This window comes from Lampetra planeri, chromosome 15 (assembly GCF_965212315.1).
Source record: "Lampetra planeri chromosome 15, kcLamPlan1.2.h2, whole genome shotgun sequence".
NCBI classification, from domain to species: Eukaryota; Metazoa; Chordata; class Hyperoartia; order Petromyzontiformes; family Petromyzontidae; genus Lampetra; species Lampetra planeri.
Window position 1 is genome coordinate 10,119,647 of NC_136121.1, and position 21,380 is coordinate 10,141,026.

At 51.5% G+C, this 21,380-nt stretch overlaps 2 protein-coding genes across 3 annotated transcripts in view; one reads left to right on the top strand and one right to left on the bottom strand.

Moving 5' to 3' along the window:
* The window catches only part of LOC144722710 (palmitoyltransferase ZDHHC16-like), a 32,886-nt gene extending 30,224 nt beyond the window's left edge, over positions 1-2,662 (bottom strand). The window contains exon 1 of one of the 2 annotated variants that reach the window (XM_078601044.1): positions 2,193-2,662. The gene's annotated coding sequence lies outside the window, so the exon portion shown is untranslated. Of the gene's footprint in view, positions 1-1,861 lie in introns of both variants that reach the window. The other variant, XM_078601043.1, reaches the window with a different exon arrangement.
* Positions 2,663-4,738: 2,076 nt separating this feature from the next.
* Positions 4,739-21,380, top strand: part of LOC144722833 (N-acetylgalactosaminyltransferase 7-like) — a 119,035-nt gene continuing 102,393 nt past the window's right edge. The window contains 2 exon segments of the mRNA XM_078601280.1: positions 4,739-6,875; positions 6,878-6,987. Of these exon segments, the coding sequence (XP_078457406.1) occupies positions 6,800-6,875; positions 6,878-6,987 (186 nt within the window). The 5' untranslated portion in view covers positions 4,739-6,799.

Here is a 21,380-nt window from a genome sequence, read left to right on the forward strand (position 1 = left end):
CATTTTAGGCTGAGCCGACCTACACGCGTGCGTGGCCCAGCTTTTAAATACAGAATTCTGCATTATCATTGAAGCAGTAATACATTGTTACTTTGGTCACATAACTGTATTAATGCTGGTAGGAACCTCCTGGTTACACCAGCCCACAGGGGATTATTGTGTCCGTCCGTCGTGCATCCAAAAATGGGAGGGGTGGGGCTGGGTGGAGAGAGGAGGGTGGGGAAGGGCTGGGTGGGGAGGGTGGGGAGGGGCTGGGTGGGGAGGGTGGTTCTGGGTGGGGCTGGGTGGAGAAGGGAGGGTGGGGAGGGGCTGGGTGGGGAGGGGCTGGGTGGGGGGTGGGAGGGGTGGGGCTGGGTGGAGGGTGGGAGGGGTGGGGCTGGGTGGGGAGGGGCTGGTCACCCCGTGGTGCCCTTATAAAACTCAACGTTTAACCTACTCACGCCGGCTTGTGCCCGCCCTCACAGTCGGGCATATTTGCGGAATACACCACGCCGCCGTTGACCCTGGCCATTGACCGAACAACCCAACGTTCCTACCAGCTCCCTCCGCAGGAATGTGTTTGGCTGTGTCGGGTGGAGGAGGGTTTACGACACACATTTTACTAAGGAGACCCGATCCCAAAAGAAATCAATGATTAAGTGCTACATAGTCCACCTCGGCCAATTTTAAACTGGACTCCCATGTTAAACTGTAATCCCATAGTGAACTAGACTAACATGGTAAAACTATTAAAGACTCTTTACTAGTTTGATTTTATTTTACCAGGTCAGGCCCCCTGAGCTGGACAGCTTGTTTGCAGAAGCGACTTGGCTTTCACAAATAATAGTTCAACAAAGTGGCTGATCATGTGGACATTTATAGCAGCCAAATACTCTAAACGAAACTGGTCTCCCACGGTAAACCACAATTCCCACGGTAAACCACGACAACCCACGGTAAACCACGATTACCACGGAATAGGTGAACCGGGATGATCCTACAGTACTCTACACTACAGCACACAAAGGCAAAGGTCCCCCGTGTAGCATAAACAGACTGTTGGGGCAAGTGCTGTTAGCGAGCACCTATTGAAGACCGGCACTGTGGCACACGAGGGGGTGGGTGGCCAGCACCACGCCCGGCCGCCTTTGTCTCCCCAGTGGCGATGTTTACTACACACCGCACACAAAGTACTAATTTGAGGCTGAGTCTACCTAGGGGTGGCCCATGACCGGTTCAGATAATCGAAATCGGGTCGCCAGGGTCATCGTGCAGCGAGGTACTAACCACTACGCCACCACTCACATATACAGAGACAAAGATCCCCCGTATAGCCTTGACTGACTGTAGGGGCAAGTGCTGTTAGCGAGCACCCACATATACAGTCCCATGATCACACACACAACACACACATATATATACTTACACATCTCTGTTTTCACAACACAACAGACACCATACAAGCAATATAACATACCACACACAGCGACACACAACACGACACAATACACCACCCTACATCACACCATATACACCACAACACACACCGCACCATACACACGCAACATAACACCGTACAACACATACAACACGTACTGCACACACACCAATGCTGTACTGTACACGCTCTTAAATCACAAAACACACACTGTACTGCACTGTACTCACACGCACTGTACTCAGACAGCCACCCACTGTACATCACTGTACTTACAGCCACACACTGTACAGCACTGTACTCACACACACTGCACAGCACTGTACTCACAGCCACACACACTGTACAGCACTGTACTCACACACACTGCACAGCACTGTACTCACAGCCACACACACTGTACAGCACTGTACTCACAGCCACACACTACAGCACTGTACTCACCGTAGACCCGCTAGCGCTGTGAAAGCCGAGCGCTGTGGTTACACGAGGGGGTGGGGGTAGCCAGCACCACGCCCGGCCGCCTTTGTCTCTCCCCCTCCCCTCACTCCCCCGTGGCGATGTTGACTACACACCGCACCGGGTACTCATTTGAGGCTGAGTCGACCTAGGGGAGCCACCGTAAGCGGGATTCGAACTTGGGGCTCGCCGGGTTTCGTCCGCACGGCGCGCTAACCGCTGCACCACCGCTCCCCACCAACTCACACAAAGACAAAGGTCCCCCCGGTGTAGCCTTAACACACTGTAGGGGCAAGTGCTGTTCGCGAGTCAGCACCTGTGAAGGCCGGCACGGCACCACGTGGCCAGCAACCACGTCCCGGCCGCCTTTGTCTCCCCAGTGGCGATGTTTACTACACACAGCACCAGGTACTCATTTGAGGCTGAGTCGACCTAGGGGTGGGCCAGGACCGGGTTCAGATAATCGTCACCGGTGTTGGCCGTGAGCGGGAATCGATCTCGGGTCTCCGGGTTCGATTCCCGCTCACGGTCACCAACACCCAGTGACGATTATTTGTACCGGTCATGGGCCTCCCCTAGGTCGATTCGGCCTCAAATGAGTACCTGGTGCGGTGTGTAGTAAACATCGCCAGCTGTGGAGACAACCCAACAGTCTAGAACATTAATCATAAGTCGCTCATCCGTAACACTAACACTGTCTTTAACACTTATCTGTGATACCAATTTTATCTCTAACACGATTCCCTTAAAACTAACCCTATCTCTAACACTAAGGGGCCGTCCATAAATGACGTCACGCGATTTTGGACGATTTTTGACCCCCCCCCCCATCGTCACACGGCGTCACAAAAAGTCAGACCCCCCCCCTCAAATATGACGTCACAAAGCTCTGCCCCCCCCAAAACAAGAAAACGTGCTTCAAATCGCTTTAAACTATTGTCAAATGTAGTGCGTATTTAATGTGGCGCTACACTCTGATGTTGTAGGAGAAAATATTTATTAAAAAGTCTATTTAATCAAGTAGAACGTGTTGTCTATATTTATTTAAAGTTGCGCATTTTGATGTGACGTCACATTTCTCAACCCCCCTCCTCGTCACACATCGTCACAAATGTCTGACCCCCCCCCGCCCCCTAGGTGCGTGACGTCATTTATGGACGGTACTTAACGTATCCGAACCATAACACTAACATTAACCATATCTCTAACACTAACCCTACCTCTAACACTAACGTTAGTTACCTCTCGACCCCAAACTTTAAACCCAGATGTAATATCACCCTAATCCCCAATACCAATACTAATAATACACACGATACCGACCTTATCGATACTATTACTCATCATCAGAGTAACTCCTACATCCAACACAAACATTATCTTTCTCTGTCCAAACCCTGTTGCAAACCACACCAAAAAAACCATTCAACATCTGTTCACAAAGCAAACAAAAACATCAACAGTTGCTGAATTACTCAATCGTGACCCTCTTTTCTCAGGACTCCATCAGAACAAATTCGCGTAAATATGATCGATCCCACAAGCAGCAGTGACACGGATACACCTGTGGACCGGTTTCATGCTTTATACGACTCATCAGTGCAGCCTAATCACCAGAGCGCACACAGCTCGGGGTGCATCATCAGCTTGGTGGCCCATGCCAAAGACCATCAACCCACCCCCTAGAAGCCCCCCGAGCCCCCCACCCCGAGCCCCCCCACTCCGAGCCCCCCACGCCGAGCCCCCCACCCCGAGCCCCCCACCCCCCCGAGCCCCCACCCCGACCCCCCCACCCCGACCCCCCCACCCCGAGCCCCCCACTCCGAGCCCCCCACCCCGAGCCCCCCACCCCCCGAGCCCCCCACCCCGAGCCCCCACCCCGAGCCCCCCACCCCCCGAGCCCCCCACCCCGAGGCCCCCACCCCGACCCCCCCACCCCGAGCCCCCCATCCCGAGCCCCCCACCCCCCGAGCCCCCCACCCCGAGGCCCCCACCCCCCGAGCCCCCCACCCCGAGCCCCCACCCCGAGCCCCCCACCCCGAGCCCCCCACCCCCCCGAGCCCCCCACCCCGAGGCCCCCACCCCGACCCCCCCCACCCCGAGGCCCCCACCCCGACCCCCCCACCCCGAGCCCCCCACCCCCCGAGTCCCCCACCCCGAGGCCCCCACCCCGACCCCCACACCCCGAGCTCCCCACCCCGACCCCCCCACCCCGACCCCCCCACCCCGAGCCCCCCACCCCGAGGCCCCCACCCCGACCCCCCCCCCGAGCCCCCCACCCCCCGAGTCCCCCACCCCGAGGCCCCCACCCCGACCCCCACACCCCGAGCTCCCCACCCCGAGCTCCCCACCCCGACCCCCCCCACCCCGACCCCCCCACCCCGAGGCACACACCCCGAGCCCCCCACCCCCCCGACTGTTACGACTTCCCAATAGCCTGGAACTGACTCCGAGATCGGGTGAAGATGGACGGATGTGTCATGTTGACGCTGGTGAGATCTTTACAAAGCTGAGCTGCAGCAGCAGCAGTAGTAGCAGCAGTAGCAGCAGCAGTAGCAACAGCAGCAACATCAGTAGTAGTAGCAGCAGCAGTAGTAGCAGCAGCAGCAACAGCAGTAGTAGCAACAGCAGTAGTAACAGCAGCAGTAGCAGTCCCGTCCCCCCCCCCCCATCATAGCGCCCCCTATAGCAGCAGCAACAGTAGTAGCAGCAGCAGCAGCATCTGCAGCAGCAACCCCCCATCATAGCGCCCCCTATAGTAGCAACAGCATCTGCAGCAGCGTCAACAAGCAGCAGCAGCAGCAACAACAGCAGTAGCAGCAGCATCTGCAGCAGTACCCCCCATCATAGCGCCCCCTACAGCAGCAGCAACAGCAGCAGCGAGCAAGCGGCTCGGCTCATTGCCGCGTGGTGTGTGTAGGGGGAGACAGGGAGCAGACAGAGAGAAACAACACAGAGAGAGACGCAAGACACGGAGCACACACAGAGACACACACACAGACAAGCAACACACACAGAGACACACACACAGAGACACACACAGAGAGAGAAACAACACAGAGAGAGAGACGCGAGACACGGAGCACACACAGAGAGATACACACTCACACAGAGACACAGAGAGAGAGACACACAGAGATACACACACACAGAGACACACAGATACACACACACAGAGACACACACGCACGTGTGAGACACACAGAGACACACACGCACGTGTGAGACACACACACACACAGAGACACAGACACACAGAGAGAAACAACACAGAGAGAGATAAAGACGCAAGACACGGAGCACAAACAGAGACACACACACAGAGAGACACGCACACACACAGAGACACAAACACAGAGACACACACAGAGAGAGACACACAGAGACACACGCACAGAGACACACACACACAAACACACACAGACACACACAGACACACAGAGACACACACGGGATGTACCTCGAGACACGCACGCTCGTGCGGAGACAGAGAGACAGTCCTGTTGGCGGTGTGTGCACGTAAGAGACACGTCGGAGCCGACAGGCGACATCATCGACTTGGAAACACGGAGCCAGAGAGAGGAGAGAGAGTAGAGAGAGAGAAGCGAGAGGATAGAGAGAGAGGAGAGAGAGAGAATCGCGCACGCACGAACGCGCAACGATAATCGACTTGGTGCGCGGCGGGGCTAGAAGACAGCGGAGACTTTAAAGGAGACGCAATCAGCTTGACTCGAGACGCAGATGGGAGCGAGACGAGAGCCGAGATAAGAGAGACACCGAGCCGAGGAGGAGGAGGAAGACACGATCGGATAGACACCCACCAACACCACCAGCACCACCACCAGCGCTTGAGACGCACGTGGATTCGCTAGGCACACGCGTCGACTTACACGCACATGCGTAAGGCACATTCCAAGACGCGCACACGCGGACACGCACACACACACACGCACACACACACGGCGAGAGGGATACACAGGAAGACAAGAACGAATCTGCGCTTCATTAGAGGCATGCATAGGGGGTCACAGGCCATGTGTCACTGGGCAGTGTAGAGTGAAGATCAGCGCTGTTATTCCTCGCGACTTCACCTAGAATCGGAATGCCGGCGTGTGTCAAAGCCGGGCTATGAACCGATGCGGTTCACGTTAGTGTACAATGCCGTGTGACTTGCAGCATAGCTGCTTGTATGATAGAGCACATGTGTAGTCGTGTGTCTGTGGCATAGGCAGTTAGGCAGCATACGCAGTGAGAGGTTGGAAGGAAAAGCAGCAGCGCACACACAACACGTGCGCGCGTGCGTGTGTTAGCAGCACGCGTACCTGTAGTTGTAGTTACTGCATCGCATGTAGCGTTGGGATTAGAGTCCCGTGTGTGTGTGTAGTTATGTATACACATGTGGTAGGCGGTGATGCAGTTGGAGCTTGTGTGTGTGTATGATGTAGTAGTAGTGTGTGTGTTATGATATTTGAGGCAGTCAGGCAGGTTGTATGTGCAGTGGATGGTACAGGTAGGGTGTAGTGCAGTGTGTATATGGTACAAGGTAGGGTGTATGTGTAGTGTATGGTACAGGCAGGGTCTATTTGTAGTGTATGGTATAGGCAGGGTGTATGTGTAGTGTGTATATGGTACAGGCAGGATGAATGTGTAGTGTATGGTATAGGCAGGGTGTATGTGAAGTGCGTATATGGTACAGGCAGGGTCTATGTGTAGTGTATGGTATAGGCAGGGTGTATGTGTAGTGTATGGTATAGGCAGGGCGTATGTGTAGTGTATGGTATAGGCAGGGTGTATGTGTAGTGTATGGTATAGGCAGGGTGTATGTGTAGTGTATGGTATAGGCAGGGTGTATTTGTCGTGTCTATATGGTATAGGCAGGGTGTATGTGTAGTGTATGGTATAGGCAGGGTGTATGTGTAGTGTATGGTATATGCAGAGTGTATGTGTAGTGTCTATATGGTACAGGCAGGGTGTATGTGTAGTGTAGGGACGAATGGTAAACGATGAGGCTGCGAACGGGGCTCCTGCTACGGGCTCTGTCTCTGCTGGGGGTCGTGGCCGTGGTGATGCTGCTGTGGATGAGCTCCTTGGGTGGCTTCGGAGACGTGTCCGTGAGTACCCTTCGATCCATCATCCACCTACCCCATCCACCAGTGCCTGTGTACAATCAGTCTGTCTATGAATCCACTCAACAGTTTCTGCGTCTCCATCTTTCCAGGAATGTGTCTATCCATCTCACGTCAATTCATCCATCCGTGTGTCTGTCCGTCCGATCAGTCCATCCGTATATTAATCAACTCTGCTTATACGTTTATCCATCTATATATGTCTGGCCTTATGTCCATCCCCTCCATATGTGCAATCTCCAATTCCTCCATGTCTCTAGCAATCCCTCTATACAGCCAGCCAACTTTCCGTAAGTAATTCTCTATGCCAATACCTCCGTCCACCAATTCGTGCGTAAATGCCATCAAGTCTGCTGTATTCATAAATGTCTATATTTTCATCCCTCTACACATCCAATCACAATAACACCAGCCCGTACATTAAGTCAAGATATCCATGCCCACGAGTAACCATCCATCCCTTCGATCCGACCATCGCGTTTATCCTTTTATCCACCAAACTATCCATCTAATCATTCATCCATACACCCCTCTATGCAGCTCTCTATATAAGCATCTACTTATCAAGCCAGCTCTCTAGGTATATGTCTAGCCATCCAATCATCCAGCCACAAATCCACGTAAATTTTCATTAATCTCACCATCCTCTCTATCCACGGATGCACCTCATCATCCATCCCTCCCTCCCTCTGGTCAAACATCTCTTTATCAAGACCTGCATCCCTATGTCCATCCATATACGCAGCAATTCATCCCTCTGATCGTCAGTTAATTCGTGATTCTATCTAACCATCCATCGCTCGTTGCATCACCCACATGATCATTCATCCAATCCACTCTTCATCCCTCTATCCAAGCTCACATGCCTACAACCACCAACTTTCCCATCCACACTTACATCCCCTGCAGCCATCCCTTGCCTGAATGTTGCTTCCAGCGCACGCGACGCGCGCCTTGGCTTGATTATACTTCCTAGTGCTCTATCGGATTCCTTTCACCATTCATTGATGATAATGGCAAGGTACATACTTGTAAGTGTGCAAATGTGTAACATATGTCTCTGCATAGCATGTACAAAGACACGAAGATCTCCCGTGTAGCCTTCACAGACTGTAGGGGCAAGTGCTGTTAGCGAGCACCTATGAAGGCCGGCACGGCACACGAGGGGGTGGGTGGCCAGCACCACGCCCGGCCGCCTTTATCTTTCTAATGGCGATGTTTTTACGCACCGCACCAGGTACTCATTTGAGGCCGAGTCGACCTAGGAGAGGCCCAGGACCAGGTCAGATAATCGTCCCTAATTTTTGTCGTGAACAGGAATCGAACTGGGGTTCGCTAACCGCGTGCTGCGCTTCGTGTGTACAAAGACACACATGCCCACATGTTGACATGTATGTACAATGACACACATGTCCACATGTATGTCTCTGTGTGTACAAATACACACATGCCCACATGTATGTCTTCGTGTGTACAAAGAAACACATGCCCACATGTATGTCTTCGTGTGTACAAAGACACACATGCCCACATGTCGACATGTATGCACACCATGCTGTTAACACCAATTAAAAAACACTCCAATGGCATTATACAGCACCTGTGCGGTGATGAATCAATAGAACTGGTACTGTATATATTGTATGGGACTTGGACCGTCATAATAACGTGGAATTTCCACTACTTGCTCAGGACACAAGTGTCGACATGCACTACCCAATACTTCTTTAGGCAACGGTGGCACCTCATGGGTTCGATATAGCCCCGTATGTGCGTGTGTATTACAACTATCTATGCTGAATTGCTTTGTGTGTACCCGGTATGTATGCATGCTGAACTTCTTTCGCACCGTACGTATCCCGCGTACCCTCCACATGTGTGTGGCTATGTGCTGTGGAATCTTTCAGCCTCACCTCGCAGTTGATAGAGATTGGCAGCCCTCCGTCGTTCACTCTATGCCTTAATGTGGAGATCCATTTATTGGATATTGGTCCTATACAATAATGCCTTAGTGTGCACGGCGTACGCGTGTGTGGTGTGTACACGTGTACGCGTGTATGCATTTGTGCGCATGCGGTGTGAGCAGGCGATTCCCGGCCACAGCCAACATCGGTGGCAAATTCCTGAACCGGCCATGGGTTTGTCCAAGGTCCACTCAGCCTGAAATAAATGTGTGCGGACATCGGCATTGATGTGGCCACACCATTACACGTGAGCGCTGTTCTAGCCCTAACAGGTGCTCGCAAATAGGACTTGTCTCAAAAGTCTGAGAAGGTTGCACGGACGATGTACGTCATCGCGATGTACGTCATCGCGCGCTGGTTTTTGTTTTGTATCTGCCGCGCGTATTACGAGCAGGTGCGGTGCCGGATTATCTTGGTAGCAAAAGTAACCTCGTATGTAGTAGCTATTGCATATTTAGTAGCTATTACATATGTAGTAGCTATTACATATTTAGTAGCTATTACATATGTAGTGGCTATTAAATATGTAGTAGTGGCTACGGGCCCCGCACTTTCAAGGGCCCCGCGCGTAATGCTTTCAAGCTATCAATTCCGGTTCAGTGATTCTGCACTTGCTCTATTACTATAGTACTATACCGCCTTCAACTTTTATGAACGACTGGGTGTTTAAAGTTAGCGATTTGTCGTATTATCTGGCTGTATAGCAAATGAAAAAATGCAATTACTTTACTATGCAAGTTAAAAAAAATTGTCTTTTACTATTTATTAGTTTTATTTTAATTTATGGCCCCTTTGTAACATATGCTACAGGCCCCACAATAGCTTAATACGAGCACTGAGCAGGGGATGTCACGTACCGCATAGGGCCATTAAGCTGCAGGGAATGACTTCTTGGCCGTTCATCGACGATAATTAATGAGGCGTCACCCTCACACTCGTGTTCTCCACGTAATCGCAACATCGGTAGTTCCAACAAGTGCACACCTGCGTACGTGAGCGCGTACGAGATCGTGTTGGTGGTGATCATGCTGCTGCTGCTGCCGCTGCCGCTTTACGAAATCGTTCCCCGAGCGTGAATAAGGAGTGCAATCAGGCAGTGGATTTTCAAGGGAAAGAATACAATCGGTGACGTTTCGAGCAACCCTTATGCAATCTGTCTCTCTGGCCTCTTCGATGTATGCGCTATATAAAGGGCCATTGGCCAAAACGTTGCACATCGTAAAGTTTTACTTTTAATGCCACAGTGTTACATTTTGATTTAAAGCTTTCGTGACTGCAGGGATTCAGATTCTTGGTTATTTCGGTGAAGTGACCACGACTGAAAGCACCAAGAGTATGCCACAGTGTTGTTGACGAATGTTTTGAGTGTTTGTTGTTATTTATGGACGGATGTGCTGGCCACCTTTGTTGGGATTTTATTTTGTATCACAATTGACCGAGCGCACAGACCCAAAGGCAGTAACTCAAAAGCGGTCAGCAAAGGAGCACTTACGGCCGTACAGCAGATAGGAAATGGGACTTTTTTTTATTTGCCAAATGGGACATTTTTTGCCAGGATTGCCAAGTAAGGGTAAAGCCTATTCTCATTGTTCTATTCTTTGGTTCTTTCGGTAAAGTCACGTAGATAGGGAAATAATAAAAATATGAAAAAACCACGACGTTTCGATCGCAACACAAGCAATCGTCATAAGGTGAACAAATGCAGCAGGCGGACGGCTGATTTTTTTTTTAATCATTTTATTATTTTTCTATCTCCGTGACTTTACCGAAAGAACCAAAGCATATGAATTCCTGCGGTCACGAAAGCTGTAAGTCAAGACCTATTCTCATTATTTTCATAATTTTTATTTCATACAGCAGATTAGAACTAATACGTTTCTAGAATTGAGTGAAAGTTATAGTAACGTGCGAATTACGTTGCTGGAAAAAAGTCCCCCGTCCCCCCCCCCACCCCCGAAGCCGGCAACTAATCACAGCGATGATAGTGCAGCGAGTTAATAGCTAGCACATGTCCTTGAATTGAGCCAGGGTCAGAGGGACTCGTGGGGGGGGGGAAGAGTCAACGGAAGTTCGGGAGTTAAGCCGAGCGATGAGAGTAAGGAGAGAGAGAGAGAAAGAGATAAATGCTGTGCCCTGCAATGCAGTGATTGAAAACGCTGCGCGGGTGGAGATGCAAAGAGAGAAGGGCGGGAGAGCTAGCAAGTTGTAAAGCTCATGGGGCTATAACGGCCACGGTGATAGCCGAAAAAGATTGACAAGGGAAGCGACCACGACGTTGAGCGAGTATGCCGGAGTGAAGCGGGTTAAAGTCTAGGAGGCTGAATCAACCCAACCGGTCGTTTCAAATTCCAGCGATTCACCATCCGCACGACGTGTCGGTCATGGTGTTGTTCATTTTTGTTTTACCAAAATGTAACAATGCCGGTTTAGCGCCGGCTGAGGGAGGGCAGTGCCGCTTCTGTTATCGTGTGCCAGGGATGCGAGCCGTGGCCGAGAGTCAAACTCCAGTCGCCGTGGTTTTTATCATCGGTTTTCACCCCCCCCCCTCCTCCACGAGGTCAAGAAAGCCTTTCAAGTAGGGGGGGAGGCGCAGGCTGCGGCATAGATACCGTGCAGGCAACGCACTTATACACACAACACGAACCACGTGGCTGGCTAACCCTGCAAGTGACTTGGGGCAGCTGTTAGCTCCAGCAACCCGTGCACGCCAAGGGAGATGTTCAAGTGCCATGAGTGGGGGGGGGGGGCTGGAGGGGCGGTGCGTGGCGGAGCGGTGGCACAGCGATTAGCGCACTGCGCTACGAACCCGCCGACCCGAGTTCGATTCCCGCTTACGGCCAACACCGGTGACGATTCTCTGGACCGCTCCCGGGCCTCTCCTAGGTCGACTCAGCCTCAAATGCATACGTGGTGCGGTGTGTAAAACATCGCCACTGGAGAGACAAAGACGGTCGGGCGTGATGCTGTGGCCACCCACCCCCTCGGGTGCCGTGCCGGCCCTTCATAGGTGCTACTCGCGAACAGGACTTGCCCCAACAATCTTCTAAGGCTATACGGAGATATTTTGTCTTTGGTGTGTGGGCGGTGATGATGCGCAGGGATAAGTGGTCTTGATGGAGTAGGGGGGGGGCGGCCGCATTTCCACCAGAAAGGGTTGAGAAGGAACCACTTGGATGAAGCAGAAACGCAAGTCGAGTGAGGCTCTGCTCGCGATTCAACAGCGGCCCGTTATCCATCAGCGCGTTTGTTTCAAAACAATGAGGTCATCCCGCTTTTATTGCACGCGTGTGCACGTGCAGGGCCTTTTTGTAAATCCATTTTTGGGCACCCCCGCAAAGCCCTTTGCGGGCCTTGGGTTATTTCACCAGACCATCACCACCACCACCACCATGCTGGTTAGTGCGGGTTGGTGAAGGGTGAGTTGTAAAGCGATGGAAGCACAGAAGTAGAGTGTAAAAAAAATGGATCTTGCTGAAATGTCGTCACGGGAATTCATTTGGCGGTCGCCAATTCATGCCCATCACGAAGGTTCTTAGACCGAAACAGGAGAACTTCTTCACAATTCTGGCAAATCGCCCGATGAAGCCGGTTGTGATCACCAGCGAAACGTCGTACTCAAATTGTGAATGTTGTGGGTTTACTATCCAACACACCGGTGTGCTGATGTGGTGACAAACCTCACTGATTGGCCGCGTCGGGCCGTGGCGACGTTAACGACACATTTTATATTTACGCGATCTAACCCAAAGAAACCTCTGTGATTGATAATATTGGTCACGAAAAGCCAACTGCGAGCTAATTCGTGCACGGTCCAGGCACCACCCGGCTGATCCTTGAAGCCACGGAGGCCAGCACGGCTCTAGCTGTAACGGGTGTAAACAATCTCACAATGCGGGACAGATTCCTTAATGCACTTAGGACACCCGTCCCGAGAGTTATTGCCGCGGCCCAAAATACACTCCCCGTTTGGTTATTTTCCCCTCGGGACAAGACCGTTGAAGTCTGGCGCGTGTTTCTTTTTATTGCGTGCGTTCCAACAGCCCACAGGGACGCGCATTAATGCGGCTTATCCCGCGACATTTCTGGGAGGCTTTTTTTTTCCTTCACGCAATGTTGTCTTGGCCATGCAGGCAAGAAACTCGCAGACGGACAAGACGGGACGAACCCGTGCGCCACTTTGTCGAGCAAACGACGTCCCCCTGAGGTCAGCTTGCGGCTTCGGTCGAGGGATTTCCGCAGAAATTTGTACTTAAAAAAAACGTCTTGTTATTTTTCTTCTCGATAATTTATCGCCAATTACGGTATGCCGCATGCCGGGGGCTGCGTTCGTAAATTTTACGGTGGGATTTGTTCGAGGCTTAATTTTAGAGCGGCGAGCTTGCCACAAAGACAAAGATCCCCACCCCCCTTAACAGCCTTGGTGGAGCAAGTGATGTTAGCGAGCACCTATCAAGGCCGGCACGGCACACACGAGGGGGTGGGTGGCCAGCACTGCGCCCGACCGCCTTTGTCTCCCCAGTAGCGATGTTTACACATCGCACCGAGTACTCATTTGAGGCTGGGCCGACCTAGGGGATGGGCCCAGGAACGGGTTCAGATAACCGTCAGTGGCGTTGGTGGCCGTGAGCGGGAATCAAACTCTGGTCGCCGGGTTTGTAGCGCAGCGCGCTCACCGCTGTGCCACGCTCCCCACTTGCCACACACGCACGCGCACACACACACGCACACGCACGCGCACACACACGCACGCGCACGCGCACACACACACGCACGCGCACACACACGCACGCGCACACACACATGCACACACGCACACACGCGCGCACACACGAAAGTTCTGGCTTCATCACAGGTGACCGGGTCCTGATTTCTAACCCCGTCATCTCAGCCGTGCCGCTTCATCGTTCTGACGTACCCATTGCGATTTGTCACGAATCACCGGGCTGCGTCCGCCTGCTGCCGCACAAACTAATAACAAAAGTCACAAGTCGCCACAAACTACAGGGCGGCGTCTGAGGGCGGTTCGAGCGCTGCATCCCTGGCGTGGGATGTTCATCCGCGTTATTTTTTTTACTTTTTGTATTCCCCAAAAGGCAACCCCCCGCTGCCCCTGTCTCGAAGGGGTCGGAAAACGTGCGTCCCGATGCCAAGGGGGAAAACAGTCGCCTCCTCATCGCTGCTTTCATCGTCACTACCACACTTTTCCGTTCCCGTGAACTCCACCAATTGATGCCTCCACCCCCGTTGAGGGCTTGATCTACCGGACTGTCAACCACGCCGCAAGGACACACGCAACACCCCCCTCTCTCTCTCTCTCCCCCTCTCTCTGTCGTCTCTGCTGCCTACCTCAAGGCTGCACCACTTCAGAAATCACCTCCCGTCGCCTCTCTTCTCTCCCAACCAACGTCTCAACTGTGACCCGCCGCAAATCTGATGGCGCTGTTTGTTCCTGGCCGCTTGGTGCTTTGGGCCTTATTGGGATTCTTGGGCCTGTGCTCGGAAACCACGCTAGTGATGGTGATGATGATGATAATAATTAAAAAAAGCAAAGCAGCTGCTGCCGGCTTTGGCGTTCCCAACCTCGAACACGACCCCGCTCGTAAACAGCCCGGCGGTATTTTAATTTGGCCGCGTCGCGCGAATGCAGGGCGATCCATTCACAGATACCCCCACTGCTTTTACTATGGATGCACGCGTGTGGACTTATTTTGCACCGTACGTTGACGAGCACGCTAATCGTAGCTGCGGGGGAAGGACAACAAACTAAACACAAAAATCAGTTCTAAAGAAATGAGCTTTTGATCTAGATTTTTAAAAGTGTCACAGCTCCAGCGGCTTCCTGACATCGGGAAGGAGGAGAGCGTTCCAGACGGCTCAGAATCGCATCTGAAAGTGCCGCGCGATGCGGTGACGACCGCCTTTGTTCGATCGTCAAAAGCCTCCCTGGGGTGGTTGAAATGTTGTGTGAACGTTGTGGGAGCGACGGCTCCATGTCCCACAGAGGAGTACTCAAAGCAAAAAAAGTAAAACGTGTGATCCATTGCGTCGAGATTCGCGGGAGTGGCGCAGAAGAGTCGGAGTCCCGTGTTGTTCTCTATATTAACCGCATCCGTATATTATTAGTTTTTGTGAGCAATTTTGAATAAGCAATGGCATTTGCCGGGCACTTTAAATGCCCCAAATAAAGCGCCTTTTACATCACATTTCACCTCCACCGATCCGGTGCCCGGCTGTAGTTCACTACTCTGTGCTTTGGCCTCGTGGGGTATCCACAAATGGATCGCCACCTACTAATTCCAAAGCTGTTGAGTGGGTTAAACCGACAGGCGGCTTGTGCCGAGCGGGTTTGCCCAGGAAGAGGTCCCAGGCCCCAGCAAAATGCAAATGCGTCTCCCATATCGGACCTGGTTGCTGCGCGAGGCACATTTAATCTCGTGCTTACATAAAGGATAATACCTGTCACGACTAGCACTGCTGCATCGGTAACAACCGAGTGTTAGCGTTTCAAAACGGGTATTTCGGAACGAAAGCAGAAAACGGGGGAAATTAAAAATAAATCCTGATCCTTTCGATTTAAAGCTTTCGTGACTGCAGGGATTCATCTTCTTGGTTCTTTCGGTAAAGTCACGTAGATTGGAAGTAATAAAATAATAAATATAAAACATAATAAAATAATTCTCACGACGTTTCGGCCACAACGCAAGCAGCCGTCTGAATGACGCTGTCTTTCTGACAGACCTGTTCTTCACCTGAGGACGGCTGCTTGCGTTGTGGCCGAAACATCGTGACAATTATTTTATTATGTTTTATTTTTATTATTTTATTATTTCCATTCTATGTGACTTTACCGAAAGAACCAAGAAGATAAATCCTGATCCTATTGCGGATGGGTTACACGTACAGCACGCTTTGTCATTCCACTGCTGGATGAGGACCCCGCGCCACGCCTGCGTGGGTCGTGGGAGCTATGTAGCCATACTTCTTCACCACCCCGGTGAGTGTGGGATTGGCGGAGGCTCACGGCGCGAGAATGGATCTTGCTGCACTGCCCTTTGCTGCACACCAAATACAACAGATTCCCCCGTATAGCCTGGAAGAGACTTTAGGGGCAAGCGCTGTTAGCGAGCAGCCCTATTGCTGCCCACCACGACAATGACAACACGGTCGCTCAGACAAGCACGATCCAGGCTCAAATTCCAGCTGAGCTTGCGAGATTCGACGAGGATGGGTGAAAATTCTAGACGATTTGGTAACACTGGTCAACAACAAAAAAACATTTTTTTCTGGCCTGGACTTTTGCAGCTGTTTTAGACTAATTTCAGGGTGCTGATTCCAAATCTGATCTCAGATTTGCTTTATCACATCTCATTTTTATGCTATCGGCATACCCCATTTTCATTGATTTTACCCGAAATTAACTCTTGTCACTTATGATTGCAAGTTGTTGCGAGTCAGTGACTGCTTTAGTGTTAAAATATGGTGCTGTATTTTTAGTATAGTGCGTTTATAATATCATTTTATGTAGATATCCACATTTATTTAATATTTTTCTTCTGCAGTTTTTATTGAAAATGCAATATTTGATATCTCAAAAACCTGATATGATAGACAAAAAACTGATGCCAGACTTGGAATCAGCACCCCAAAATTACCTTAAAACCGTTGGAATATCTTATGCCAGAAAAAAGTGTGTCGACCAGTGTAATAGGGCCCTCTGCTTGTGTGTGATTTATACGCGCGCGCGCGCGTGTGTGTGTGTGTGTCGGGGCTGTCAAGCTGTACACGTTTACATAAGGCCCGAACGCTGTCGCGCATCCGAGCTGGAGCGGAAGAGCGGACGCGACTTTGTCCGTCCGCGACGCAGTGATTTATATTTTTATATTTTTTAATTTTATTTCTACCTGCGTGACTTTACCGAAAGAACCAAAGAGGAGTGAGACTCTCAAATCTCCGCACGGATGGATTTGGTAGTCCATTCCCCGTTACCGCCACCAATCGCCACCACTCACCGAGGCTCAACCTCGCTTTCGCGTCCGAGATGTGACGAGGTCGGGCACGCTCGGGGAGGTGGGGGGGGCGATTTTTTTTGGTCGCAGACTTGAAAATCCGCACACGCGGCAGAGGAGCGTGACGGCGGCCGTCGCGGACGAGGGTTTTCACGACGTTGAGTCAACGTCAGGGTTGAGATTGCTGACTAACGGTGGCGCACGGCGACGTGACGAGATCTGGTTCCCTTCAGCTCAGATCTGGTCTTCCCCGATGACCGCTGAGCCACCACCACCACCACTCCCCGACTTTATTAAATTATTCAACTATTTTTTTTTTTACCGGGTAAGGCCCGCTGGAGCTATCTAGCTTTTTTTTTCACAAGTGACCTGGGCCACAAATGATGGCTCGGCGAAGTGGATCATCGCGTGGACATTGATAGCAGCCAAATACTCGAAACGCGTGTTTCTAAATGTGGAGGGAAACACCGGAGGACCCGGGGAGAATATCCAAACTCCAAATATACAGCAGCAGGCGTCAGGATCGGGATCGAACCCACGCACTCCTGTATACCAGGCGAGGTAGGTAACATCTCCTAGCCACCGTGATGATGATGAGAGAGAGACACGCAAACTCCAAATATACAGCAGCAGGCATCAGGATCGGGATCGAACCCACGAACTCCTGTATACCGGGCGAGGTAGTTAACATCTCCTAGCCACCGTAACTCGGCATCGGCACACCCGTGCCTTCAAACGCACAGACACGCCAGCGACGCACCACCTGCTCTCCCCGCAATCCCCACAACATAAATACGCGAACCGGCAATTAAAATTGCGCGCGGCGTAGATGGCACGTCCGCTGCATCCAGATTGGGCGACTCTTCAGGGTCGTCGGTGTTTCCCCCCCTCCCCCTCCCTGACGCAGTTTTCACGCTCCGGTGCAGTTGCACCGCCTGCACACTCGAGTCACCAGCGGATCCGCTCGTGCCGAGGGGAAACGGGGACCCCCACCGCCACCACCCCACCTCCCTTAGCTCAAGGGAGGCACCGAGACCAAAACATCCCGAGAGCCTGACGAATCTCATGGTCCCATCCCCCAGCGGTCCACTAACCCCGGGCGTACGGAAACTCAATCAGTGTTACCATACGTTGCTCCGAAGGCCTTCGTTGGGGTCTGCTGCGCCCTACGAAGACGTGAATAAAACAAGTAAATTACTTTGAAGACAAATGTTAAACGCAGGCGTGAGTAACGTTACGATCGGCGTGTGTCTGTTGCGCATTCCTCTCCGGCGATCACCCCTTGCCCGTCTGTATGAGGAATGCCCGCAACGCCTGTCGCTTAATTCGATTATTTGTTGCAGCAATTTTCCAGTCCGCTCTGCCGCCGGCGTGAAATGAGGATTTAGAATGTGGGGGGGGGGGGGGGGGGTGCTCTGCCTCCTCCAGCCCCCACCGACACACGAAGGGGTCGGCGATTCGGTAGAACGCAGAGGTCGCAAACGGGTTTTGATTCCTTACCCGTACCTGGCCGCACCAGGGTCGAAAACGAGTACCCGTACCCGGCCATACCCGTACCCGACCCGTACCCGGCCGGGTACGGGTAGGGTACGGGTATCGGGTACCTGATTGCGACCTCTGGGATGAAGCCATGTTGCAGGCACGGGTGGGTTGATTCTAGGAACTTGAATTGTGAGAAGAGACAAGACGTTGGGAAATGAGTGACAAACAGTTACTCACCAGTGACTCACGGCGTACCCGTACCCGGCCGCACCAGGGTCGCAAACGGGTACCCGTACCCGGCCGGGTACGGGTAGCCGGGTATCGGGTAGGGTACGGGTATCGGGTACCCGGTTGCGACCTCTGGTAGAACGCCGACACAGACCTCGATTGAGCCTCTGTGACGAGCAATGCGGCGGCGTGGGCCCTGAGCTGCGATCGGGGGACAGCGCCGCCACGGACGGGCGCCTCCACAAACGAGGGTGACCTCACAGTCCGTGACCTATCGTGGTCGCCACGAGGCCTGGTGTTAGACACGAGGTTTTATTCAATCCCCCCCCACCCACCTCACTCATCATAGCCACGCCGCCTATGACCCAAATGACTCAATGTGGAATGTGCATAGCAATATTCGCCTGCTACTGGCACACCAATGCCCCCGGTCACTCTTGCAAAAATGAGAGACTACCCTCGCCGCTTGAATTCCCACGTCGTTAAACAAAAACCAAAAAACTTCAAACGCCGTCGACGTAGCCCCAAGTTCAATTCCGCCGCCAGCGCGCTCGATGTGACCTCGAAGCAGTCAACGCTTCGAGGTCACGTCAGTGATGCACAGGGGCGGGTGTCAGTTGGAAGGGGCGTTTGTTGCAGTTTTTGTAAGCGTGGCTTATTTATGGAATAGGTAAATCGTCTGGACACAAAGACGTGCACCTGAACGAACCATCACCACGGTGGTATTCTAATTAGCATTGCTCGCTTATCAAGAGCGGTGGACAAATTTTTCCACTCTGAATTACAGGCGTACGTGGTTGATACTACATCCAAGTAAAAACAAAATCACGAGTTTCCTACTCAAATATTTACAGTGTCTGAAAGGTACGTCTGCAACCATAGAAACTGCCCAGATCTGGCCGGTGTTCGAGACCTGACCAGTGCTGCAGTCAGACGTTGGCGTCACAGATGAGACCAGATCCGACCAGGAACTGCGAGAGATGTTATCTCTCTCGCACGGCACGCTGGGAGCCGTGTGTTCGATCCCAGAACCTCACGATGCCCGCGTATTCGATGTTCTTGTTTTCATGTTCTCTCCCTGCCCGTGGTGGTTGCGTGGATTTTTCTCCGGATCCTCCGGTTTTGCCCTCCCCATTTAGAAACAAAACGCATCGCGTTTATTTAGCTTCAATAAATTCGCTCGTGTGATGATGATATAAGCCACTCCTATCAGGTGGTGCCACGTCGCCACTAAAGAGAGCGAATATCTCAGTGGGGGCTTCACCTGGCACAACAAAGCTATTTAGTTTGTTTTACGTTTGGATACAAACAGCACGATAGATATCAAGGGCTGGGTAACCTGAATTACCGGAATGTGTCAAATGTGACAATGGGGACAAATATGGCAGGAATTGCATGGTTCGACTTAGCAACAAAAAACAACCTTACATGTGCAGTGAATACAACAGCCAAAAAAATTAACCCGTAAAAACAAAGTTTTTCACTATAAATCCTTTATATGCGTGGCATCGGTTTTATTTTATTATTCATTTCTGTTTTTCTTGAGTAAGAGTTTCATTTTTATCACATTGGTATTTTAAATAAAATATGAAAAAAAAAATCCTAAAAAGTGGAACATTTTGGAAACATTTTTTCACGAAAATAAATTGTCACGCACAACGAGTCGGTGTGCAAAAATGTCAGCTCGATTGGATCACGGGAAGTGGGTTAAAAAACGACCGAAAGATTTGCACGGTCGTAAGCGCGCAAGCAAGCAAGCAAGTGAACTTAATATAAAGGATTTAAAAATAGCCACGGTGACGCTGGAGGAAACATTGCAAGTCAAAGTGCCGCTAAACCTGTATTTCCGCACTCTCACCAGTTTGAAACTATTCTAACAGTTTTCTGTTTCCTATTGCCCCAAACCATCCTGCATACGCCTGATGTCAACTCTTGCTAATAAAGCAGCGCTGAGCCTCGTTACCACTCAGTCGGAACATTTCTATAGATAACGAGTCAACGCACCGATTCGAAAGCACAAACGAAACGTCACAGCGTGACGCTCTGCTACTCCCGACGCTTTTGGCAAAACAACGTTTCGGAACTCGGGCTTCTTCAGGCCTTGGCCCTCAGATCTGCAATGCTCTGCCTGAAGAACTGCGCCTGAATGCTGAGATCCTCCCATCTCGAAATAAACTACTCAAGACCTCATAATCAACGTTTTTGGGTTTAGATCGCGTTATTTATAAATGTGTCGTAACCCTCCACCACCCGACACGGCCAATCAGTAAAAAAGTGTCACGTTGACAAAAGACAAATAGTTCACTGCTTTAGCCCACCGGTGTGTTGAAGCGTGAAACCACAACATTTACAAGACCTACTTAATTCCGAGGTAATGTTATATCAACTAGAGATATATTTTATTTTTCTTTACAGCGCCTTGAAGCCCTTTTATTGGGTCTGCTGTGCCTTGTAAGAATATTTAATGATCGTGATAATCGTTCAAAAAATAATTATTATCTGGCTCAACCACCTCGATGTAAAATGATAGTTGTTATTATTTCACAATCATCGTTGCTCCACACCAACATCAGCCATACGATGGAGAAGAGGAACACTCGGATGGCTGAGGGGTTGGCAGTGCCGAGTGTCTCCTCTCTCGTCCGCACAGCGGTGCTGGGGTTTCTCCCGGGGTTCTCTGGTTCCCCCCCCCTCCCTT